This window comes from Leptonychotes weddellii, chromosome 6 (assembly GCF_054177405.1).
Source record: "Leptonychotes weddellii isolate Sample4059 chromosome 6, ASM5417740v2, whole genome shotgun sequence".
Lineage (NCBI taxonomy): Eukaryota > Metazoa > Chordata > Mammalia > Carnivora > Phocidae > Leptonychotes > Leptonychotes weddellii.
Genome location: NC_138374.1, coordinates 73893616 through 73917621, shown reverse-complemented (window position 1 = coordinate 73917621; position 24006 = coordinate 73893616). Strand labels below are relative to the sequence as shown.

The window sequence follows — 24006 nt, the reverse complement described above, 5'->3', positions numbered from 1 at the left end:
CGGGATGGGGACAGGAGAGGAACTCTTCATCAGGCAGCTCTAGGCGGCAATGAACTCTTTCTGGAAATCTCCTGAGCCAGACCTGCCACCGCATGAGTTCCCAACTTCGTGTCTTCCACATGACTGCAGGTGGCAATGTTGCTGAGGATTTTGCAACTGCACAACAAAAGCTGCTATCTGTCCAACCTTGAATAACTATTCTGTCATTGTCTTTGCGGCTCCCACTGACACTGTGCTCACCCCTCCTCAGGCGTCCGTTCACAGCCCCACCTCGTTTTCCTGCCAACGCCTGCCCATCAGACCCCCAGCACATGCCACATGGTTAGGTTTTTACTATGGCACCCCACTTCTAAGAATGAATTTCTCTATCTATTCTCTGTCCTCAAGTTTCCTGACTAAAGACAAAAACAATTTCTATTTTCCGAAGATGCTGTGAGTTACCTGGATCAGGGTCCCCTGGGCATCATCCTGCAGCCACAGCGGCTGGGATGGCCTGGCCTTTCTCACCATGTTGCTTTCTCTGTCGTTTTCATACTTAAATCGGTGACACTGGGACTTGCCATGTGGCACGTCAGGGCGGTTCTCCTTCCACCTGTGTGATGGCTGAAGCCACAAGGCTCTGCCTTCAACGAAGCTACAACATCACATGACTTTCTCTTTCATTTCTGTGGGTCAAAGCAATGGTGGGAATAACCTAGAGACACAGGAAGGGAACATAAATCCACCTCTGGATGAGACGAAAAGTACAGAAATGTGGTCTGTTTTTAATCTACTGACCATACCCAATAGTCTCTTAGCTTCTTCAGCAAAAAAGTGGAAGAACAGTTAGATTAGAAAAGTAAAATATCTTAGGAAAATATTTCATGGAAGGGCATATCACATTACAAATGATGACATTTACATCTCAATTTTACAAACGGCTTCAGGATTACATGATTATCATATATATTATATATATATTATACATATTTTTTATTTCTCAATGTGTCAAGTAGGTATTACTCAAGAAAGAGGGGAAATCAAGTTGCCGGGTAGGTATAGTAAGCATAGTGAATCTGTTTTGGGTAAATAGATATTTACAAACCTTCGCTAATGGATTCTAAATAATAAATTACCATATTTATGGAGAAATTTTGACACGAAGTCTTGTTTGTCAAAACAACCTCTCAGGCTTTTTAAACTTTGTTCCAAGTTTAATAACTGGGGATGGATAAAGGAACTAGGTAGGGGAGACCTAGATATAATTTTTTCCCAGGTTTACTGAGATGTGATTGACATATAACATTGGATTAGTTGAAGTGCACAACTTGATGATTTGATATATGTCTATATTATGAAATGATTACAGTAAGTTTAGTTAACATCCACCACCTCATATGGCTACAATATTTTTTCTAGTGATGAGAACTTTCAAGTGCTATTTTCTTAGCAACTTTCAAATAAGAATGGAAGTTTATACCCTTTGACCACTTCACCCCTTTTACCCACTCTCACCCCACCCCCTTGATTCTGGCAAACACCCATCTGTTCTCTGTATCTATGAGTTAGGATTTTTTTAAGTTTCCACATATAAGTGAGATCATACAGATTCGTGCCTCCCTATATGACTTATTTCACTTAGCATAATACCCTCTATGTCTCTGCATGTTGTTGCAAATGGCAGGATATCCTTTTTTATGACTGAATTATATATGTACAATATATATTATATAATATATATAGTTTTTTCTTTATCCGTTCATCCATCAGTGGGCACTTAGGCTGTTTCTACGTTTTGGCTATGGTAAACAGTGCTGCAGTGAATATGGGGGTACAAATAACTCTTCAATACAGTGATTTCTTGCCTTTTGTATATATATCCCAGATGTGGCATTGCTGGATCATACAGTAATTCTGTTTTTCATTTTTTGAGGAACCTCCGTACTGTTCTCCAGAGTGGCTGCACCAGTTTGCATTTCCACCAACAGTACATGAGGGTTCCCCTTTCTCCGCATCCTCGACAACCCTTGTTATATCTCATTTTTTTGATTCTAGCCATTCTGACAGGTGTGAGGTGATATCTTAGTGTGGTTTTGATTTGCATTTTCCTGATGATGAATGATGTTGAGCATCCTTTCATGTGTCTGTTGAACATCTGGATGTCTTCTTTGGAAAAAATGTCTATTCTGCCCAATAGTCCCTCCGCCCATTTTTTAATCAGATGTTTTTTTGTTTTGTTTTGTTTTAGATATTTTGGATATCAACCCCTTATTAGATATATGATTGGCATATATTTCCTCCCATTCCATAGGTTGCCTTTTCATTTTGTTGATGGTATCTGTAATTTTTTTTAAAAAAGCAAATACAAAAATATTTAAACATTAATTAAATCTGAAATCAGATCTATATCTTAGAGTAAGTTCCTTATTTTAAATGTGTTTAAAATATTTCATTATTGGGGCACCTGGGTGGCTCAGTCAGTTAAGTGTCTGCCTTTGGGGATCAGGTCATGATCCCAGGGTCCTGGGATCGAGCCCCACATTGGGCTCCCTGCTCAGCAGGGGAGTCTGCTTTTCCCTTTCCTTCTCCCTCTGCCCCTACTCATGTTCTCTCTCTCACTCACTTTCTCTCAAATAAATAAAATCTTTTTTTAAAATTCTATAAGTATAATTTTTTTATTTTTAAAAAATTTTTATTATGTTCAATTAGCCAGCATATAGTATCTTTAAAAAAATAAAAAATAAAATATTTCATCATTTAAAATATTTAAAGAAAACCAGAAAACTTTTTTTTTTCCTTTTTATTGTTTCACTGTCTTTGGCTTAATAACCAAGTGATTTTGCTGGGTGAAGAATTTTGCTTATAGTTATCCTGATCATAATAAAAAATAAATCTAGAAATAATATATATATTACAAATTCTTTAGCAAAAATTTAAATGAAAATAAAGTACCCCCACTTTGTAAATAGTGATGAATTTATGTAATATGGTATTGAATACTGACTATATACCCTCCTTCATAAATGGCATTAGTGTATTATTTGTCTAAGGTATGAATAACAATAAAAAAATGACTTCTTTCTTTCCTAAAAATTCTGGCAGATATTGAATGTGTATTTTTATTATTTTATGCCTATATTTTATTATTTAGTCATATATTTGATGTATTTATTCAGCTGTTGAAGTAGAAAATTGAAATATCAAATGCTCTATATATGTATTATTTTCTCTTTTTTTGATGTTATTTGTATGATTATCCTAGTAGATGTCAAGATTCTATATGGCGATTTCTCACCTTTCTATGACTCTTTAATACCACAGACATTGAATCTAATCAATAGAAAATAACAAATAAAGGCATTAGAGGTCCTGTTTTAAATTTGCTGTCATACCTTTCAAAAGTTCCAATGCACAAATTCATCTATGAAGGAAAAAGAGCCACCCCAATGTAGGTAAATGAGCCAAAACATGAAACTGTTTTCTCAGAGATCATTACTAAGAGTAAGTGTGTGTGTGTGTGTGTGTGTGTGTTTTCTCAGAGATCATTACTAAGAGTATGTGTGTGTGTGTGTGTTTTCTCAGAGATCATTACTAAGAGTATGTGTGTGTGTGTGTGTGTATATTATTGTAGTCTATTTTTAGTAAGTAGATTTATCAGCCAGAAATGAATATGCCTGGTCTAGCATATTCTATCAAATCAGGCAACTCCTGATTCCACTGTTTATTTATAGGTATGTGTGGAAAATAAAATATAAATGGTGAACACCATGTTTACTACTGAACTTATAATCAGGGATCTGATATTAATACACTTACCACATGTTACTATAATTCTTCACACAACTGTCTGGTTTGCCTGTAAGGCTATAAGCTTTATGAATGCACAATCCATTTCTTCTCTCCTGCCTTTGTGTTTTTATTGCCAGGCACATGGTATGTATTCAGTAAGTATTTATTGAATGGGTGAGTGAACCTCTGTAAGTAAACTCATTGAATTTTAAATGATTTTTTGATTGTTGTTTTTTTTAAGATTCAGAGCCCACCTCTACCTATACCAACCCTACCCTCTGGTTGTTATTTTTGAATGAAGACAGGAGTCTATGGATTTAAACATATAAAAAAATAGTAAAAAGAAAAATATTATCCCCATTTCAGATGTAAAATTGTTCTGTGACTGAGAACTAGGAAGGGAAAATCTGATTGCTTAAGATATAATCTACAATATTATCCAAGAGCAATATTACTTATTAAAAGTATTCAAATTTTTTCTCATATATTCATTAGCAGATAAGTTTATTGAGATTTGATATAAATATTAATAGAAATCAGTGAGATCATTTGACTTGCTGAGAAGGGGATATTTACGCCTGTCATTTTAAAACTTTAAACTGTTGGGATTGTGAGAAGACTTCAAAAACGATGGCTAGATGTTTGCACACCAGTTTCACTATTTGGAGAGGTAAACTTACTTTTCTGCTCCTTTCCCAGTATAAGCTCTGATTAAGAGAGTAAAACAATTTTGGATTCTGAATTCTGAGGACAATTTTTTAAAGTTACCAAGTTTTGGGGTGCCTGGGTGGTTCAGTCAGCTAGGTGTCCGACTCTTGGTTTCGGCTCAGCTCATGATCTTGGGGTTGTGAGATCCAGCCCACATCAGGTTCCACGCTCCTGCTTAAGATTCTCTCTCTCAGGCGCCTGGGTGGCTCAGTTGGTTAAGTGACTGCCTTTGGCTCAGGTCATGATCCCGGAGTCCTGGGATCGAGTCCCACATTGGGCTCCCGGCTCAGCGGGGAGCCTGCTTCTCCCTCAGACCCTCTCCCCTCTCATGCTGTTTCTCTCTCTCTCTTTCTCTCAAATAAATAAATAAATAAAATCTTTAAAAAAAAAAAGATTCTCTCTCCCCCTCTGCCCCTCCCCCCTCAAATAAATAAATAAATAAATAAATAAATAGTTACCAAGTTTTTTGACCCCCAGAATAATAAGTATTTGCTCATCTTAAGTCCTACTTTTTAAGTAACAGTTTTATTATGTTTGCTTTTATCATATTATTTTTATCACAGTAAACAAGTATATACATAAAATTTTAAAGTCCTACTTCCACAGAGATGTGCACCAAAGAACAAGGATCTCTAGTATGTTATATGTATAATTACAGATATTTCATTGGTATGTATTTTCTGGCATTTTAAATCAAGTTGCTTTTCATTTTTATTATGGAAGGATAGTTGACATACAATGTTGTGTTAGTTTGAGGTGTACCACTGAGTAATCTGACAATTGTGTGCATCACTCAGTTACCATGATATGTGTCACCATCTGTCAGCATGCAACATTATTGCAATATTGTTGTTTGGATTCCCTGTGCTATACTTTCATCTCTGTAATTTATTTGTTTTATAACTGGAGGTTTGTACCTTAATCCCCTTCAGCTATTTTGCCCCCCTCCGCCTCTCTCCCCTCTGACAACGACCAGTTTATTCTTTGTGTTTATGAGTCTGAATTTTGGTTTTTGGGGTTTTTTTGTTGTTGTTGTGTTTTGATTCCACATATAGTGAGATCATATGGTATTTGTCTTTCTTTGTCTGACCTTTTTCATATAGCATAATACCCTCTAGGTCCGTTCATGTTGTTGCAAATGGCAAGATTTCATTATTTCTTATGGCTGAGTAATATTCCATTGTGTATATATACCACATCTTCTTTATTCATACATCTATAGATGGACAGTTACGTTTTATCTTGGCTATTGCAAATAATGTTGCGGTAAATATAGGGGTGCACATATCTTTTTAAATTCATGTTTTTATTTTCTTTTGGGTAAATACCTAGTAGTGGGATTACTGCATCATATGGTATTTCTACTTTTAACTTTTTGAGGAACCTCCATACTGTTTTCTACAGTGACTGCACCAGTTTGCATTCCCACCAACAGTGCATGAGGGTTCCCTTTTCTCCACATCCTCACCAACACTTGTTATTGCTTGTCTTTTTGACACTAGCCATTCCATCTGGTGTGAGGTGATAGCTCATTGTGGTTTTGGTTTGTATTTCCCTGATGATGAGTGATGTTGAGCATCTTTCCATGTACCTGTTGGCCATCTGGATGTCTTCTTTGGAAAAAATATCTATTCATTTGCCCATTTATAAATTGGATTATTTGGGTTTTTGATGTTGACTTGTAGAAGTTCTTTATGTATTATGAATATTGACCCCTTATGGATATATAATTTGCAAGTATTTCTACCTATTCAGTAGGTTGCCTTTTTGTTTTATTGTTTTCTTTGCTTTAAAGTATTCAAGTTTTTTTTTTTTTGTTCCCCCATCTATGAGACAAACTTATATAGCAGTATAATATTTATGGTAAACTTCCAGAAGTATAGCCCATAAAATAGTGTATTAATAAAGCCATAATTTATGGAGTACCTCCTTTATGCTAGATTTAAGGAAAGCTTTTTGTCCACATTATGTCCCTTAGTACACTCCACCATCTTCCAAAGTAGGTAATGTCCCCATTTTACAGATTAAAAAAATAAGAATGGGGAAGCTAAGAATTTTTGCAAGGTCACATATGTAGTAAGTAAATTCTTAAGCCAGAATTTTATAAATGATATTCCTATGGACCTACTAAATCAGAATCTTTAAGCATGATGCACAAAAAAATCTGAAAATTTTAATAAATTCTTCAGGTAATTCTTATAAAGTTTGAGAGCCAAAGACTAAGCAAGATTAGATAAACTCTATTAATGCAAATAATAAATGAAACCAATGAACACATGCACCCTAGATTGCAGATTTAGCTTCATATAGTTTTATGAACTTGAGAAATGGTTTACTACTCAAGGCATCAGTTTTCTTGTATTCAAGATGAGGACGCTTCATGGACCTGAAAAGAAGCAAAACTCTTAAAATAGCAAGCACCTTTGGAAAAGATGTAAAAAATATAGCATCTAACTATTTGGTTCTTTATTAATTTTTTTATCTGCAATCCATCCTAAAAAATATGGGAAAGCTAGCATTTCTCTCCTGATTCATGTCTTTTTAAAACTGTTTTTCTTGGTTAAATAAGTAAAATCAGATCACACTGATGCAATTGCTCCAAGATTACCAATAATAGGAGTTCTGGTGGATGCTTTTTTTTTTTTCTTCCCATTTTCATTAAATTCCCTCATAGTAGATATAAAAACAGTTCCTTAATTGACACTGATTTGCAAATATATTGAATTCAAACATGTCAAAATAGATTAGATTTGTCTCTCAGTAGAAAGAAAGCAATAGAGCCAGATTGAATCCCAGTGAAATTTTATAGCATCTATTTACAAACACTTTTATATCCTAAACTGCACGGTATTTAAAATAATTAGGAGCTTTATGCGACACATACAGCATTGACTTTTATTGTTATATCTTGAACCCAACAATAAAAGTAGACTTTAAATTGTAGAATAATTGTTTCATCTATATTTATACTGTAAAGATGGGGTCTACCATTTGAGAACTGCAAAGTCTGTTATTTTAGCATAGTCATTATTCAGATGATTCAGATATGTTAAAATGTATTTAATTGAGACAGATTTATTATAATCTATATTTTCAGGAAAAAATTGAAATGTTAAACAGATATCTATGAATTAATTTTTATATCTATAAGAAAATTGTGTTGTAAGCATTTTGCATATACATTCTGTAGCAGTTAACTTTTCTGGGTCGCACTTTATCTGCAAAGATTTATTTCTAAACAACAGGCTTGGAGTTATTTTGATCAATTTTCTTCTTACTAAAATGCAGCTGTTTGTTGTACATTCATACAGTGTAATATGATTGAGCAATAAAAAGTATAAAGCCACCAAAAGACACAGGGGAAGCTTAAGTACATATTGCTAAGTCAGTCCAAAAAGATGACATACTGTCTGATTCCAACCACATGACAGTCTGGAAAAGGCAAAATATGCAGACAGTAAAAAGATCAGTGGTTTCCATAGGTTCAGGCGGAAAGAGGGATGGGTAGCTGAAGAAAAGGAAAATTTTAGGTCACCGAAACGATTCTGAATGATATTGTAATAGTGGATATATGACATTATAAGTCAGTCTAAACCCGTAGAACTCTACAAGGCAAGAGTGAAGCCTCATGTCAACAATGGATTTTAGTTAATCATTATGTATCAATATTGGCTCGTCAATTTTAATTGGCTCGTCAGTTTTAACAAATGCACCACACTAATGCCAGATGTTAATAATAGAGCAAACTGGTGATGGGAGTGTGTATAGGAGCTTTATACTTTCTGTCTAATTTTTCTGTGAACCTAACACTGCTCTAAAAACTGAAGTGTGGTATCAAAAATTACATATAGCTGTTGTACATGTAAAATTTAGGGGAGGCAAGGACAATGCAAATAGCAAGATTAATGACATAATAAAATGTAAATTTGATATCTATCATAATTGAGTTTTTTCAATTGAAATATTATTTATGCTTTTAAGAATTAGCTTAGGTGATTTTGTTTTTTTTTTTCTTTTTGTTTAAAGATTTTATTTATTTATTTATTTGAGAGAGAGAGAGCAAGCAAGAGAGCACAAGGAGTGGGAGCCAGAGAGAGAGAAGCAAACTCCTGGTGGAGTAAGGATCCTGATGCAGGACTCAATCCCAGGACCCCAGGATCATAATGTGAGCTAAAGGCAGATGCTTAACTGACTGAGCCACCCAGGCACCCCTAGCTTAGGTGATTTTGGAATTTTAGTCAGAATCTGGGGGTTTTGTTTAAAATGGCCAATAAAGCCCAAAATATTGCCCTGGGTAGAGGGGATAAATAGGAGCCAGGGCTACATCGGGGGTATGTCCGTGCACATGCACATCGAATCCACTTTGGATCAAGCTTTGTGAAAGAGTCTCTGAAGGCATTTTACAAGTATGAAGCCATGAGCTGCTCCCGTGTTCCATCCATATTGGTTGAAGCTATAACCACTGTCCTTAGCATGCTCCTAGCAGTCCTGTCCTGGGGAGGGGGACCCAGCTGATCTCTTGACTCTAAAGATTCATAGGAAAGCCGTGTAGCTCCACTCCTGAGCCTTATGTGATCCAACTGCCTCTTTTATTGGAAGGGAGCTTTTTCTCAATTATATTGGCAGTAAATCTAGCTTTAAAAAGCAGAATTCCTGAATTCCAGATACCTGACAACTATTTGTTTTTAGTGAGGTGTTAAAAGTTTAAATTGGAAGAGGCTTATTGATGTATTGTTTATTATAAGGTGGATGAATTGCAAGTATATGAATGAATAACAAGGGAAAAACATTTTTAAAAGAAGTTTCTGGGCGCCTGGGTGGCTCAGTTGGTTAAGCGACTGCCTTCGGCTCAGGTCATGATCCTGGAGTCCCGGGATCGAGTCCCATGTCGGGCTCCTTGCTCAGCAGGGGGTCTGCTTCTCCCTCTGACACTCCCCCCTCTCATGTGCTCTCTCTCTCTCAAATAAATAAATAAAATATTTAAAAAAAAAAAAAAGAAGTTTCTGAGGAATCCTTTCTTTGGCCATAATTCTTCGCTTCTGAAATCAATCAATAGATTTCACTGTACTCCACAGAAAGAAGGGGGGGGGGCGGTGATGACAAATCACATGACATCAGACTCAGAGTGGAGTTGGACCAGAAAATACCTTACAGACAGGACTCTAAAAATCACATACTGTCAGCCCATAGATCAAACCAAGTCAGATGTTGTCTTAAAAAATAAATTTCCACTGGGTTCCAAAATATAAAAGTTCACAGAATTCACATAAAAACTTGAACTTCCTTTTTTCTCCCATTTTAAACTCTCACTGCATTGGCAGCATAGCATGGTGGTTGCCCTCATTAAATAGAGCATCAGTGCTCGCCGAGTCCTTCCATCCACCGAGCTCCCTCTTAATTGATGCCCAGCCCATGTCATTCCATTCCCTTACCTCTCTGTCCTCTCAGTCATCCAGCTTTATAGATCCTGATTTACACCAGCTCTTTCATTTTGTATTCAAGTAACATGTGACTCCTAAGAAAATATGTAATTTGCCCCAATCATGTAACTGGCACTTTCCAGGGTATAAAACAAAAATAAACTTGGGTTTGCCTTGCAATAAATAGAAAGAATTGAAATTTTGTGATTTAATGCTCATTATCATGGAGGTTCATTTATTTCTAGCCAGGAGAAAATTGCATTTTTATAGTATGTTTGGATTCTGGTAGAAACAAGTGTGTTGGAACAATTAGGACAAAGGTTAACAAGGAGATATTTTGTCTAGAAAGTAAATCCGTTTTAAACATTTACTAACAAATAGAATTTTAAATGCTTTTAGTGGTATGCATAGGATTTAAATTCCTTTTATAATGATGCCTGTTACTTTTTCCAGTATTGATCATTTCCATCCTAATTGTACAAAAATATACATTAAATGTTGTTTTTAAAGTTTGAAATGAATAGTGGCATTTTTTTGGTGTTAAAGCTGAAGGTACATTAGCTGCAGACTTTCTATTTCTATACTTTATAAGGATTAAGAAACAAATTATAGAAAGTATAAAATTTAGTTCTTATCTCATGAGTAGTAACAAGATAAACAAGTCAACAATTTAAGCAATGTTTACTTTCACAAGAAGAAATTCAGTTTATGAAAGTGATTCCAAAATCTGGCTAACATATATTTTCTTATATCAAAATGAACTTGTATGATATATTGATCTGTCTTAATTTGTTGCTCTTAACATCCAAGCCATGTGTATCACTCATCTCTTGCACAAGACAATATTTTTACAAACTTAATGACTTAGAACAACACATATATCATCTTGAAGGTTCTATAGGTCAGAAATCAGTTACCTGCATTCTGTGTTTCATTGTTTCAGATAGGTGTGAATCAAGGTGTTGGCCAGGGTCAGTGTCTCATCTGAGGCTTGATTGGAGAAGGGTCTGCTTCCAAGCTTGTGTGGTAGTTGGTAGAATCAGTTATGAGTGGGATGTTGGGCTGAGAACCTCAGTTGCTTGCTGCCTGGTGGTTAGACATCATATCACCTTTAGTTTCTTGCCATAGGGACAATTCCATATGTCCCCTTCTTTCAATCCAGCAAGGGAGAGAGTTAGAGTCTCCTAGCAAGAGGGAACTTGCAGAATACAGTCTTACGTAATGTAATGACTGGGGTGACATCCCATTTTCTTTGTCGTATTCTGTTCATTAGAAGCAAGCTGGAGTCTGGCTGTCTTGCGAGAGGAGAGCAATACGCAAGGGTTGGAATGTCAGGAGGAGGTCCATTTCAGAGACTATCCTGTTTCCATCTCTCTGATTTTCATCCATTCCAGGTTTTCTTTTTCACAACCACCATAGTCAATCACTAAGCAATGCGACAAACAGCACATGGTCTTAATGTCTACTTTATAATCTAAAATACCGTACAAAAGTGTATCTATTCATCATCAAAGCTGTCCATCAAAACCAACCTTAGTGTCACTCTTGTGAATGTCTTCCTTTTTATGGTAGACTGTTATCTTTTCTGCTCAAGGTTACCTAAAGCATCTGTATTCCACTGTGACAGTGTGTAAATAAATTGCTTAGAGAATATAATTGTTATCTCAGATATGTTACTTTAGAAGTGTCTATCTAGGCAAATGTATCCTTTTCTAATCTAAACATGTTCTTGTTAATTATTGGGGACATTTTTGGTTGGAAATGGTAGAAATCCTAGATAAAGGAGAAATAAAGGACAAATTGTTTCAGTAACTGAAATGATGAGCTTACCTAGCTTCAAGTATAGCAGCATTTAGAATATTAGGCAAAGTATAGGGGACCTATTTTCAACCTTTCTTATTTCATTTGTGTTGGTACCATGATCAACAAGAACCTGATCAACCTTCTCATAGGGTAACATAAAACAACATTAAAATTTTTTTCTAGTACTTAAAATAAAATTTCTGGGCAAGACTTTTTTACATGAGACATGAACACTGAGCAAAGAAGATAAAGCATCCCCAGTGGCCAGAGATGGGTAATGTGTCTATCTACACACCTTGGGGGTGTAGACTCTGGCAGCCTTACCCAAACTGCTTAGATGGGGTATAGAGGAGGTGTGGTTATCTGCTGTAACAAAAGAAGGCAGAAAAGATGCAGGAGAACAAAATAACATGTGTACATACATACGTACTTTATCCTTTTCACTAAAAGTTATATGGATTAGTTCTTATTCTTTAGCAAAAAAAATAGTTGTTGAATATGCGATGAATATATGGACCACCATTAAGTGCTAGAGCATCTGTAAAACATCGCTTTACATTTCAGTAACTTAACCAAGCGTATGGACTATGGTGGCAAAGAACACAGCAATTTGGACATGTTTATAAAGAGCTGTATGTAATTAATTTTCTGGACTGTATGTTTGTAGTTCAGGATTTGTTATTTTATAACAAATTGTTCGGTGAAGGCACAATACAATTGCACAATGTAATCCAAATTAGAAGAACTGGGAGGATGCAGATAAAAATGAGGAGGAATTGGGGCGCCTGGGTGGCTCAGTCAAGCATCTGCCTTCAGCTCAGGTCATGATCCCAGGGTCCTGGGATAGAGCCCTGCATCGGGCTCCCTGCTCAGCGGGGAGCCTGCTTCTCCCTCTCCCACTCCCCCTGCTTGTGTTCCCTCTCTCGCTGTGTCTCTCTCTGTCAAATAAATAAATAAAATCTTTTTTAAAAAAAGTAAATGAAATCTTAAAAAAAAAATGAGGAGGAACATTAGGAGAGTAAGTATTAAAAGAAAAAGCCAGTGGAGGAAATGATGGTAGGGTTTGTCTTATCAGCTTGAGGAAAGAGGTGGAAGCTTAGAGAAGTGGGATGCTCTAGACAGATTGACTGGACTATTCACTGATTTTTTTAAATCTATTGGATCTGGGTAATATAACACCTGTATATTATAAAAGTGAGATTATTTCCATTAATTTAGGATTAAAGTTATGATAGCCTAGTTGCAGTGACCAATACTGTAAAATAAATGGAGATTTTGAGAAGGAGATGTGTTTTTGAAAATATAACTTGGAAATTAAGTAAATATCATAGTACTGAGGGCAGAACATGGCTACAGGTAAGCAAAATCAGTGAGTTCAAGAGCAATGTGAGTGTTGTGATGCCCTCTGTTCAAATCCTTTTTTTGTACAGTTAGAGCATCCCAGGAGCACAAGAGTAAGGACTAGAAAGAGTCATCTGGAAGCTGTTGCTTAAATATGCTAACAGCAGTGACACGAAATCAACATTTTACTTTACAAATTACGATAGCAAATTGTACCCCCTTCTATTGCTTTCAGTTCAGAAGGTAATTTAGAGAAACAAGTGGAAAGAATTTTTGTATGATGTTGGGCAGATAATAAAATAGTATCCAAAAATAAATTATACCTCAAATTCAAAATAATGCAGGTGATAAGACCTTTACAACCAAGAGCATTTGCATAATTGTGAACACAGTTTGTTAGGGCTGGAGTCTTGATGTGGTACTACTTTGAAAATTTCAGAAAATGGGGCGCCTGGGTGGCTCAGTCGGTTAAGCGACTGCCTTCGGCTCAGGTCGTGATCCTGGAGTCCCGGGATCGAGTCCCACATCGGGCTCCCTGCTCGGCAGGGAGTCTGCTTCTCCCTCTGACCCTCCTCCCTTTCATGCTCTCTGTCTCTCATTCTCTCTGTCTCAAATAAATAAATAAAATCTTTAAAAAAAAAAATTTCAGAAAATGTATTATTCAAATAAATGCACTCACACATGAACTAGCATATTCTATTATTAAATTCAAAACTCTGTCATGACAAATGGACTACAAAAAATGAACCCTCTCTCTAAACCTGCAGACCTCCTCCAGTGAGTGAACTTGCCACCAGAGGGACTATGGTTGGAGTGATTTCGGCAGCGGCCATCAACCAGAGTATTGTGTACTCCATAGTTTCAGGAAACGAAGAAGGTGAGTAGATATTCAGTCTGTGTCTTCACCATAAACTAACACTTGGACCTGGGACTCAGTTCAGATTGAATTATTATTTATGCTATTTTTTTCTAATAAAAACCTATCTAACTTAAATGCAATTTAAGTGTTCAATCAGATTAAAAAATTTGGTTATACTAACAAACATGACCCTCCCCCCCCCACCGGAAATACTAACTATCCAATTCTGGAAGCTTTCCTCTTGCCCTCATTTAGGGATATTTTAATGATATCTCTTCAAAATTAACGCATCATACTTTCAGGTTTTGGTCATGATTGTTGCCTACAGGGGTCTCTTCCCACTGTTCTGGACCATCCATGACCTACTCCATGTCATAGCTAGGCTAACACTGAAGAAATTTTAGGATCGCAAATAATTTTGAATGCCCAAAGAGCCACATCCATGATAAAACCCATGTACATTGTGTAATATGATTCCTCAAGTGGTTAACTTAGAAGTAAATAAATAATTTGAGTTTTGTCTACCAACTACTCTTCACTGAGAACAGGATCGTTTGCCAGCTTCTGAAAAGAAGTTCATAGCTGCATTTCTCATCTGTTCTTTTTCTCACCATTATCCACAGTTAGTGGTCCTCTGTTTCTTCCTTTTGATAAATTGGATGGCCTGGCATGTCGTAAGTGGTCAAGAGATAGTCAATATACATTTAGGGTGCCTGGGTGGCTCAGTCGGTTGAGTGTCTGCCCTCAGCTCAGATCATGATCTCAGGCTCCTGGGATCAAGTCCCTCAGCAGGCTCCCTGCTCGGCAGGGAGCCTGCTTCTCCCTCTCTGTCCCTCCCTCCCCCACACTCATGCTCTCTCTATGTCTCTCTCTCAAAAACAAATAAATAAAATCTTTTAAAAAAAGAAATAGTCAATATACACTTAATAAATACATGAATGTTCAATATTTAATATTTAGTAAGTGGATGAATATAAAATTAAGCAATTCTCAAGGAAATTATAAAGGCTCTTTTTTTTAAAAAGATTTCATTTATTTATTTTATAGAGAGAGACACAGTGAGAGAGGGAACACAAGCAGGGGGAGTGGGGGAGGGAGAAGCAGGCTTCCTGCGGAGCAGAGAGCCCAATGCGGGGCTCATTCCCAGGACCCTGGGATCATGACCTGAGCTGAAGGCAGATGCTTAACTGACTGAGCCACCCAGGTGCCCCTGTGAAGGCTCTTTTTAAGTATTTCAGTGATCAACCATTACTAGAAATGGCTGCCCTTGTAGCAAGGGCAGGACATCTTACTTTTCTTACTTTCTTCTTTGTTCCTACTTTGCTGCTATGCCTTCTCCCTAAATATCAGGAACATCTAATGCCCTTTAGTATTTAAAGGACCATCCGAATCTACCATGATGGATGTAGTGTGCAGTGCTTCCCAAATTTAATTGACTGATGAAACATTGTTTTCCAGGAGACTCTCAACATAACTAGAAAATTAAGGTGTTCACTTAAGAATACACTGATGATAATTTGAAGAGATGGAACACAGCTTCCAAAAGCCAGCATCCTGTCATCTTCATGTATTACTCCTGTTTACAAGGAGTATTTTTTAAAATCACAGTGCCTTTTAAAGAGGATTCTTTTTTTTTTTTTTCTTACGGTGTGAAGGAAATGACCAAAGAACTGTATTTTAATTGCAGATATGTTTGGAATTAACAACATCACAGGTGTTATCTATGTGAATGCCCCCCTGGATTATGAGACCAGGACAAGCTACGTACTTCGCGTCCAGGCCGATTCCCTGGAAGTGGTCCTCGCCAATCTCCGAGTCCCTTCGAAAAGTAAGTTATATTACTTAAGCATTCTGGAAGGATTTTATGGTGCTTCTGCTCATTTTCTGATGAAATACATAGGTCCAAAAGTTATCATTAGAGAATGTGGGGAGATCAGTAGTACTTGGAGCTGATTGCCCATCCATTTTAACAGCTGATAGAGGACAGTGCTGGGAGTGATTTCATACTCCTGAAATATCAAGGCAATAACACACCATCTTCAAACTGGGTATACGATATTGCTAGAATCAACTTTATTCTTAATCCCACTGTGAAGCTCTGGCAAACTCTCTGGTGTGTATATTGTTAATGGGTACAGGACTGCCCGACATTCTCTTGAATTGTGTGGTCTCTTGTACTTAACTGATTTTCTTAGCACAGAGGAAAATGCATCTTAAAAGAGCAACTAACATTTATTGTAAGTTATATGTGGCATTATATTTAATTCACATCCATTTCTAGGAGATGGAAATTATTATTCCCATTTTACAAAGACAAGATAAGGTTAAGTGACTTTTTAAAAATGATGCTGTTGGTAAATGAAAACCCAGAGATTTAAGCTCACAGCTTTTGACTCCAGAATCGTTCTCCAACATCTGTGTGATATAGTTTACCAACATAAGAGAGCAAGTAAAGCCAATTTGTGAAGGGCACGAGCAGAGATTCTGGGAGATGTTACTAATAACAAGATAAATGCTGTTCTTTTCCGTCCATTGAGGTAATATTCCTTTGCACTTCAGGCAGTTCATCTTTTTATAATCACGCCAACTTTTTTAGAATTTAGAAGACCCGAGAAAACCAAATTAAATTTAACCATTAGGGAACGGAGGCTCAGAGCATGAAGGGGGAAACAGGCTCTGAAACAGGCTCCTTTCACTCCAGGGCCCTTCCTGGACATCCTATGCCAACACTACGTCAATCAGCATCTTTAGAAGGGGAGGAGGGAAAATGAAGAGCCTGTGAGAACCCCAGCGAGGGTACAGGTATAAAGCGAGAGCCACAGAGCCTAGGTGATGGAAGAAGGGAGAGCAAGGTAGATAGAAAAGGCAAGAGACGTGCCCTAGAATTTTCTCTACCAGTGTGCAGTAATTGATTATCCTAAAAGTAATCACTTCTTTTTTATTTCTTTCAAGTCTCACTTACTGATCTAGTGTGGAGGGTTGCACAGTTGCTCAGAAAGGTACAACCAAGTCATTTGAAAAAAAGCAGATTACACATGGTATATTTTTTGGAATTAAGGAAATTAAGTTGTCTTCGGTGATTATTCATCACTTGCGTAATTAAATTGTTTTAAAAATATCAGGACGGTTTCTTGAGTTCTTAAAATCTTTAACCATGGGCAATTATATTTTTATAAAATATAGAGGAAGCTTCAAATTGTCAATTGAATTGACTAAATCAGGAATCAAAAGGTTAGAGTAGTTCTAAATTATGTAATGCAAACCAGCTTATTGCAACTAGGGAAAACATGGAAACTATTTGAAAACTATATTTGTCATCTTTCTTTGAAAAAAATGAACAGTTAGATTTAGAAAGAAAAATCTGCTAAGTATTTAGGTCTTAGAACTTGGCATTTTTCAGGAAATAGCTCCAATTTCTAGGAATAAAGGCATATCGATATCTCATATGTGAATATGATACAACTAGTTCCTGGTACTTTAATGTAAATCTAATCTAAGGCTAATAAAAGTTTCACTAATATACCTATGTATACTTACATGTGCCCAAGAATGCATGGAGAGCTACGACCAGCTAGCAGGTGTGTGCAGTAGCCTCTCAGAAGCACATGAAATCTAAAAGCTAAATGCTAGTTTGTTTAATGCTTGATGCTTTTAATATTGTTATTATTTCATGACTGACCTCTGCCTCTGGAGTCTGAAATACAAACTCATGTATTTAAACCACAGTTTCATATATTAATGACTGTTAATGGCCTATAATGAATCCCTAGTTCATTAGCTCTGCAAAAATAAAGCCATTATGTAAATTAGGTTAATTAATTAATTGTTTAAAGGTTTATCCCTGCTTTAGAATTCACCGCCGCATGGTCTTCAGCTCTGCCATATGTCACATGAATAAAGCTAATAAACAAAAGAGGTTTGATTCATTGAAGAAATATTTTATTGCAATTTCTTTGCCAACAATTTGTTAATGAAATCATTTTCAAAGTAAGTTTTATAACTATGCTGTAACTGGATTTAATATTTAAATGCAATTTAATAATTAAAATAGAACAATTTCAGAACTCATTTCATAACTTTGACACTAGGAATCTTTAAAACATTCTGATCTTTTAGTATGGACATTTCAAATGTACATAAAATTCCAGAGAATATTATAATGAACCTTCAAGTGTCAACTACCCAGCTTTACCAATGGTGTTCTCAACCATTCCCTCATTATTTTGAAGTACATCAGAGACACAATATTTCATCTGCAAATATCTCAATATGTATCTCTTAAAGATAAGGACTCAAAACTTAATCACAACACCATTATTACTCCACCCAAATTAATAAAAATTCCTTAATATCAATGAATATCCAGTCAATATTATATTAAAAAGAATCCTAATAAGGTCCATATATTGCACTTGGTTGAAAAGTATTTCAAGTGTCTCTTTTAAAATATAGACTTCCCTCCCACCATACCTTTTAATTTCCTTTAATGTCTATTTGTTCAAGAAATGAGATTTCTGAAGCCCGGGTTTCAATGAGCATGCTTCTAAGTGGTCATTTCATATTTTTCTTTATCTCCTTTATTTCCTGTAAAATGATAGAGCTAGAGGCTTGGTTAGATTTAGTTTGTTTTTTTAAATGAATAAATTGTAGGTGATATCCACTGCTTCCCCAGAGAGGCACGCCCATCCCTCTGACTTTCCTTTCCTGAGGGCCGTCACCACCGGGGGTCATGTCCTACCTATTGATTCCATCCTTCCATTTCTTCTGTTTGTAGTAGCCAAACCTTTCCACAAAGAGAAACTCTTCCACATCAAATATTTGACTACCCTGACGTCCTCCTTCTATAGGAAAGACAGGAAAAAATGTTTGATTCTTCCCTTTTATTTCCTGGTTTTCAAAATAATGCGTTGATTCACTATCATACTCCAAATGCGACCACTGAAATAACACAAAATTTGGGTTTTGTGGGTCGTATGGTCTTTGTTGAACTACTCAGTCCTGTGGTAGCTGAAAAGAAGGGAGATACAGTCTGTAAACAAAATGGTGGGCAGTTCTCCAACGCTAAGCAAATGGGTGTGGCTCCACTCCAACTCGGTTCTTTTGACCGCACCATCTGCAGGCCAGACTTCGACTGTTCTCTTACTTTTACTTTACATAATCCACTTGGCGCCTCCCGGGCTGTTTGTGTATCTCCTACTGTGAGCAATGCTTCTGCTTCATCTACTTCCTTTTCCCACATATCGCATTTGAAGAAATATTGTTTTATTCCTGTTAATATCAATAAGATAATCAGTAATCTAGTTGTCTACAGTTTGTCCTGTGGTAGACTCCTCACAGTAGGCTTACAAGAATAGCATTACCTATATTTTTGTGCATTAATGACAGTTTATCTGTGGACCTGAAAACTGAACATAAATTTGGCTAGATATGAAAGACCTCGGGGGGCGCCTGGGTGGCTCAGTCGTTAAGCATCTGCCTTCGGTTCAGGTCATGATTCCAGGGTCCTGGGATCGAGCCCCACATCGGGCTCCCTGCTCTGTGGGAAGCCTGCTTCTCCCTCTCCCACTCCCCCTGCTTGTGTTCCCTCTCTCGCTATCTCTCTTTCTCTGTCAAATAAATAAATAAAAATCTTTAAAAAAAAAAAGAAAGAAAGAAAGACTTTGGGTGCCTGGGTGGCTCGGTCAGTTAAGTGTCCAACTCTTGGTTGTTCAGGCTGTGATCTCTGGGTCCTGGGATATTGCCCAGGGTCAGGCTACACTCCGTGCGGCGTCTGCTTCTCCCTCTCCCTCTGCCCCTTACCCCACTCATGCTCTCAATCTCTCTCTCTCACAAATAAATAAAATCTTTAAAAAAAAAAAAAGGCTTGACTCATATTTTCTCTTTCTTCAGCTTAAATATCTCACTCCGTTTTTTTCTCCCATGAAACATCACTGCCAAAAAGTATAATGAGAAAATGGTTTTCTTTTTCAATGCATGTTGGTTTTATTTCTGAATTTCCAAAGAATTTACTGTTTTTTCTTTAAAGTTCAGTAGTTTTATTGGAATGTGTCTCCGTTTTGGCTATTCTGAGTCATTTTCTGCCTCTACACATAGTATATGCATTTGAACCTTATTTCAGAAAATTTTTCTTGAATTCTACATTTTTAATTTTTTCTTGTTTTATTAACTTGTTTTTCAACATAGGACACTCCTACTGTACAAATAATGAATCATTTCCTATCTTTTATATCCCTTTCTCTCTATCTCTTTAATATCTTTCTTCATTGCATTTAGATGTTTTTAAGATTTTAATTTATGAGTTTTTCTAAATTCTGATACGTGTTTTTCTTCCAAGACTTCTCTTCTTTTCATAAACTATTTTAGTTTGTTTCAAAATACTAATGTACAGTTTGCATTTTTTTTAAATACCTTTATTTTTTTAAGAGCCATTGTTTTGATCACTGTTTGTTTTGTTTTGTTTTGTTTTACCTTGTGGGTTTTGACCATGGTCCTTTTCTATTTTTCATGTATCGGTGAAATTATTTTTTCTACAGTCAAAAAAGGAAGGTGGTTGATAAAACAGCTTTTCTAGCTCTAGACTATTCTTTCAGTTATTTTCACAGAGTGATAAAAAGAAATGTTATCCTTTTACTTTTAGAAATCAGCTTTTTTCAGCACTCCCACTTACACTGGAGAAACTTTCTCTCTCTTTTTTTCTTTTTTTGCCCTATTGTACCTGTCCTGCTCAGTTTATATTCTGTTCTCAGGGTTTCCCCTTTCTCTGTAGTGTGGAGTTTTGCTCTATCGCTTTCCTATTACCTCAGTCAGATGTCCACTTAATGCGTGCTGGCGACTTTGAAACTCACTGGCTCTCAGGGCAACAGAAATGCTTAGCCCTCCCTCAGCTTCCCTAAAAACAGTTGCTGTTATCATATTTGCTGATAATACAGAGATCTTGTTTCCATCTGTTGTTTTCTCTAGTTGCTCATGTTCTGTGATTTGGAGATTAGCTTGTTGTGGTATTTAGTTGGAGATATGATCTGTGGGTTTTTGGTTTGATTGCTAGGATATTATCCTAATTACCAAAATGGGATAGTGAGGAGACCTAGAAGCAAGAGACTCCCACAAAAATAACTGTATAGGTTAATAATTTAGTTCCATGGCTGCTGATAAAAGAAACCCCTGGGTCAGAGACTAAGGACCTTGTTACTCACAATGAAAGTATTAGCATGTGTATCAAAGTGGCACCTAGCATACGACGTGGGTCCCTGAGCTCCAGACCCCATGGCAGGTGTAGGGCCAGGGAAGACCTGCCCTGAGTGGAATGCACTACGGTAGGGGCAGGGGACACGGAGCTTGGAGACTCTGCCACTTTTATAGCAAGCAATAGCAGTCTTCCTAGAAAGAGATGGGGGAAATTGCCGGACGGCGTGATGCATTTCTGCGAAGGATTATCTCACTTTTCAGAATTGCCAGCTACGTAAATAGTTCTGTGTCCCTGGTAGAGAAAAAGAGTCCAAGCAGTGCAGTTTTGGCACACTCAGCAGGACACGTGGAGGTGCAAGACTCCCGCGGTATCCTGTCCCTCATGCTCGGCCATTCAAATTCCTGACTGTAACGAGGCACGATTCAGGAAGATTCGGATATCACGTTTCACCTCAATCATCTTCTTCAACTCCCTAAATACACATCTTAATCCAAGGATACTTGAAACAATTGTTGAATCAGTGGAACTGTTTCACAGCTGAAGACTTTTAGAGAATGAGCTCTAGAACCCTCTCAGGTTTTTGTACTGTTAGCTGTTACCAAGTTTAGGATTAAGTTTTCACTTATGTGCTTTAGATTTTTCAACAGGGCTTCTAGATAAATTTAGCCTTTCTTAACTGCTTTTATCATTAAACTCCATTAATCATTTAGGCAATTATAATAAACATATTACCAAATGAATGAACAAATGATGAATAAAATAGTCCAAATTAACGGAAAGCATTTTTAAGGAGCAAATTTTCCCCAGAATGGAAAAATAACCACGAAGAGAATGGGTCTACCAGTTTATTAGCTTACTGCTAAAATAAAAGCAGTTGAACTACAATGTATTCCCATAAGCCACAAATATGATAGAGTCCTCTTTTTCTCTTCCTTCCTATTCAACAAGCTCTAGACTTTGCATATCACTGAGGAGGGCAGGACTTAGAGATTTGTTTTGTTGAGGGTGAGACCATTTCACTGCCTTGACATTAATTCTTAGCATTTATAATGTGCCAGGTGTTGTCATAGGATTTTAGGACACAGAGATAATGAAATGAAGTTGCTGCTTTCGGGATCCCTTTATTCAGTGCGGGACAGACACATACACAACTCATGATGTCACGCCACACTCTCACGGGGCATGGTGGCTGGTGGCGCCCACGGCGATGTGTCCACAGAAGAGTGAGCAGCTAACACCTGAGAGATCAGAGATGTCTTCGCAAACAGACCGACCTGTAAGCTGTACCCTAAAGAATGAGCAGAGGAAGTTTGAAAGGACAGTTTCAAACACCACTAGAGAGCACATTTTAGAAATGATGAGAAACTCTCGGTATTCAATTGGAAATTTAGAAAAAGGACCAAGATACAATAGACCTAAAATGACAGAAATGTGCAAGAAATAGTTAGAGGCTGTCAAAGATATTTAAAACAAGACAAACAGCCCAGCAGTTCACCACTGTATAAACCCTTACTCCCAAGGAGAGTTAACACGGTCAAGTGAATGGAGATTTAGCAATGGTCTTATCTGAAGTATTCCTTTGGGAAGAAAAGGTTGTAAACTTGTGTTTGCATTCTGCTCCACAACACATCCATCCCCAGAAAAGGAGGTTGTGAGAGTATAAACTCTTCCATCTCAAGTTTCACATTACGGACGCATGAGACCTCAGTGGCCATGTCTCAGGGGCACAGGGCGTCCGTGTCCAAGAACTGTCAGAAGGGGGCAGTAGTGCAGACAAGCTGTTACTGGCTGGAGCAGAGAGGAGCAGCCACCACCCCAGGACAAGCCTGCACTTGCAGAATTACACGGGCAGAGAGCTGGAAAATGCTACCCAAGGTCCAGATTTGGGACACAGGTGAGTGCTAGCTTTTGCGGATATGCAGTACGATCACCTGGACGTGGGCAAAAAGCAAACATTAAAAGCCAGAGATGGACCTGCCTTTCTACTAAGGGGATGAGAGGAAACCAACTGAAATAGCTGTCCCAAACCTGAAATAGCTCAACGCACCCCACTGACAGTCTCTGCTTCAAACACAAGTCTGACTCAAGGCAGGGGCACCATTTCCCTATAGTGATCTTTACATTGGAACTTTCCTGCCTCCCTTACCTACCTTTCCTCCTCAACCTCAGGAGCCAGAAGATGGCAGCCTGTGTGAGAAAAACACCTGCTAGGGAAGAGGTGAGGAGTTTGATGAATCAAGAAGAAAGGAGCAGACAGGAGACTTTCCAGGAGCACGCCTGAGCTGGGACGGAAGAGAAGTTTTACCTTTCAGTTAAATTGGAAGTACTGATTAATATATTGAACTAGATTATTTTTTTTAACTTAACCATGATTATAGTACTTTCTGTTAATTAAAAATGTTTTTGTTTTAAATATCACAAGTAACTTGAACTTTTATTCAGCAGCAGGAAAAAGACGGGCTCAAATCAGCAGGATAAAAGGAAGAGTAGAAGAGACAAGATAGACTTGTGTTGTATGCCTGGACACAAGAACAGCACACCATTTGAGCATGGCTGGAGAGCAGAATATGGTTAAAACACTTGTAATGAATTTAAGTTCCTTGAGGGTATGGATTTTTGTCTGTTACGTGTATTGATAGCTTCCAGGAGCCTAAAAGGTGTAGCACAAACATATGCTCAATAAAGGCTTAGCCAGGAGATGAGCAAGTCTGGAAAACAAAGGCCAGCTTGTGAACGGATGCGACTATCAGGAGGATGCACGCAAACATGCAGCGTATGTACTGCCCATGACCCCTAGACTGTAGCAAACCCGGGCCCTCTGCATCACCAGGATGCGTGTGGGCATTTGAAGACACAGAGCCAGGACACAGTTTCAGTCCTGGGAGGGGGCCTGGAGCTCCCCTGTGGCGTGTGATGTTGTA

General features: G+C 37.4%; 1 protein-coding gene across 1 annotated transcript in view; it reads left to right on the top strand.

Moving 5' to 3' along the window:
- Positions 1-24006, top strand: part of LOC102751140 (protocadherin-15) — a 762960-nt gene that overhangs the window by 625468 nt on the left and 113486 nt on the right. The window contains exons 22-23 of the mRNA XM_081823172.1: positions 13808-13917; positions 15587-15727. Coding sequence (XP_081679298.1) covers positions 13808-13917; positions 15587-15727 — 251 coding nt within the window. The remainder of the gene's footprint in view (positions 1-13807; positions 13918-15586; positions 15728-24006) is intronic.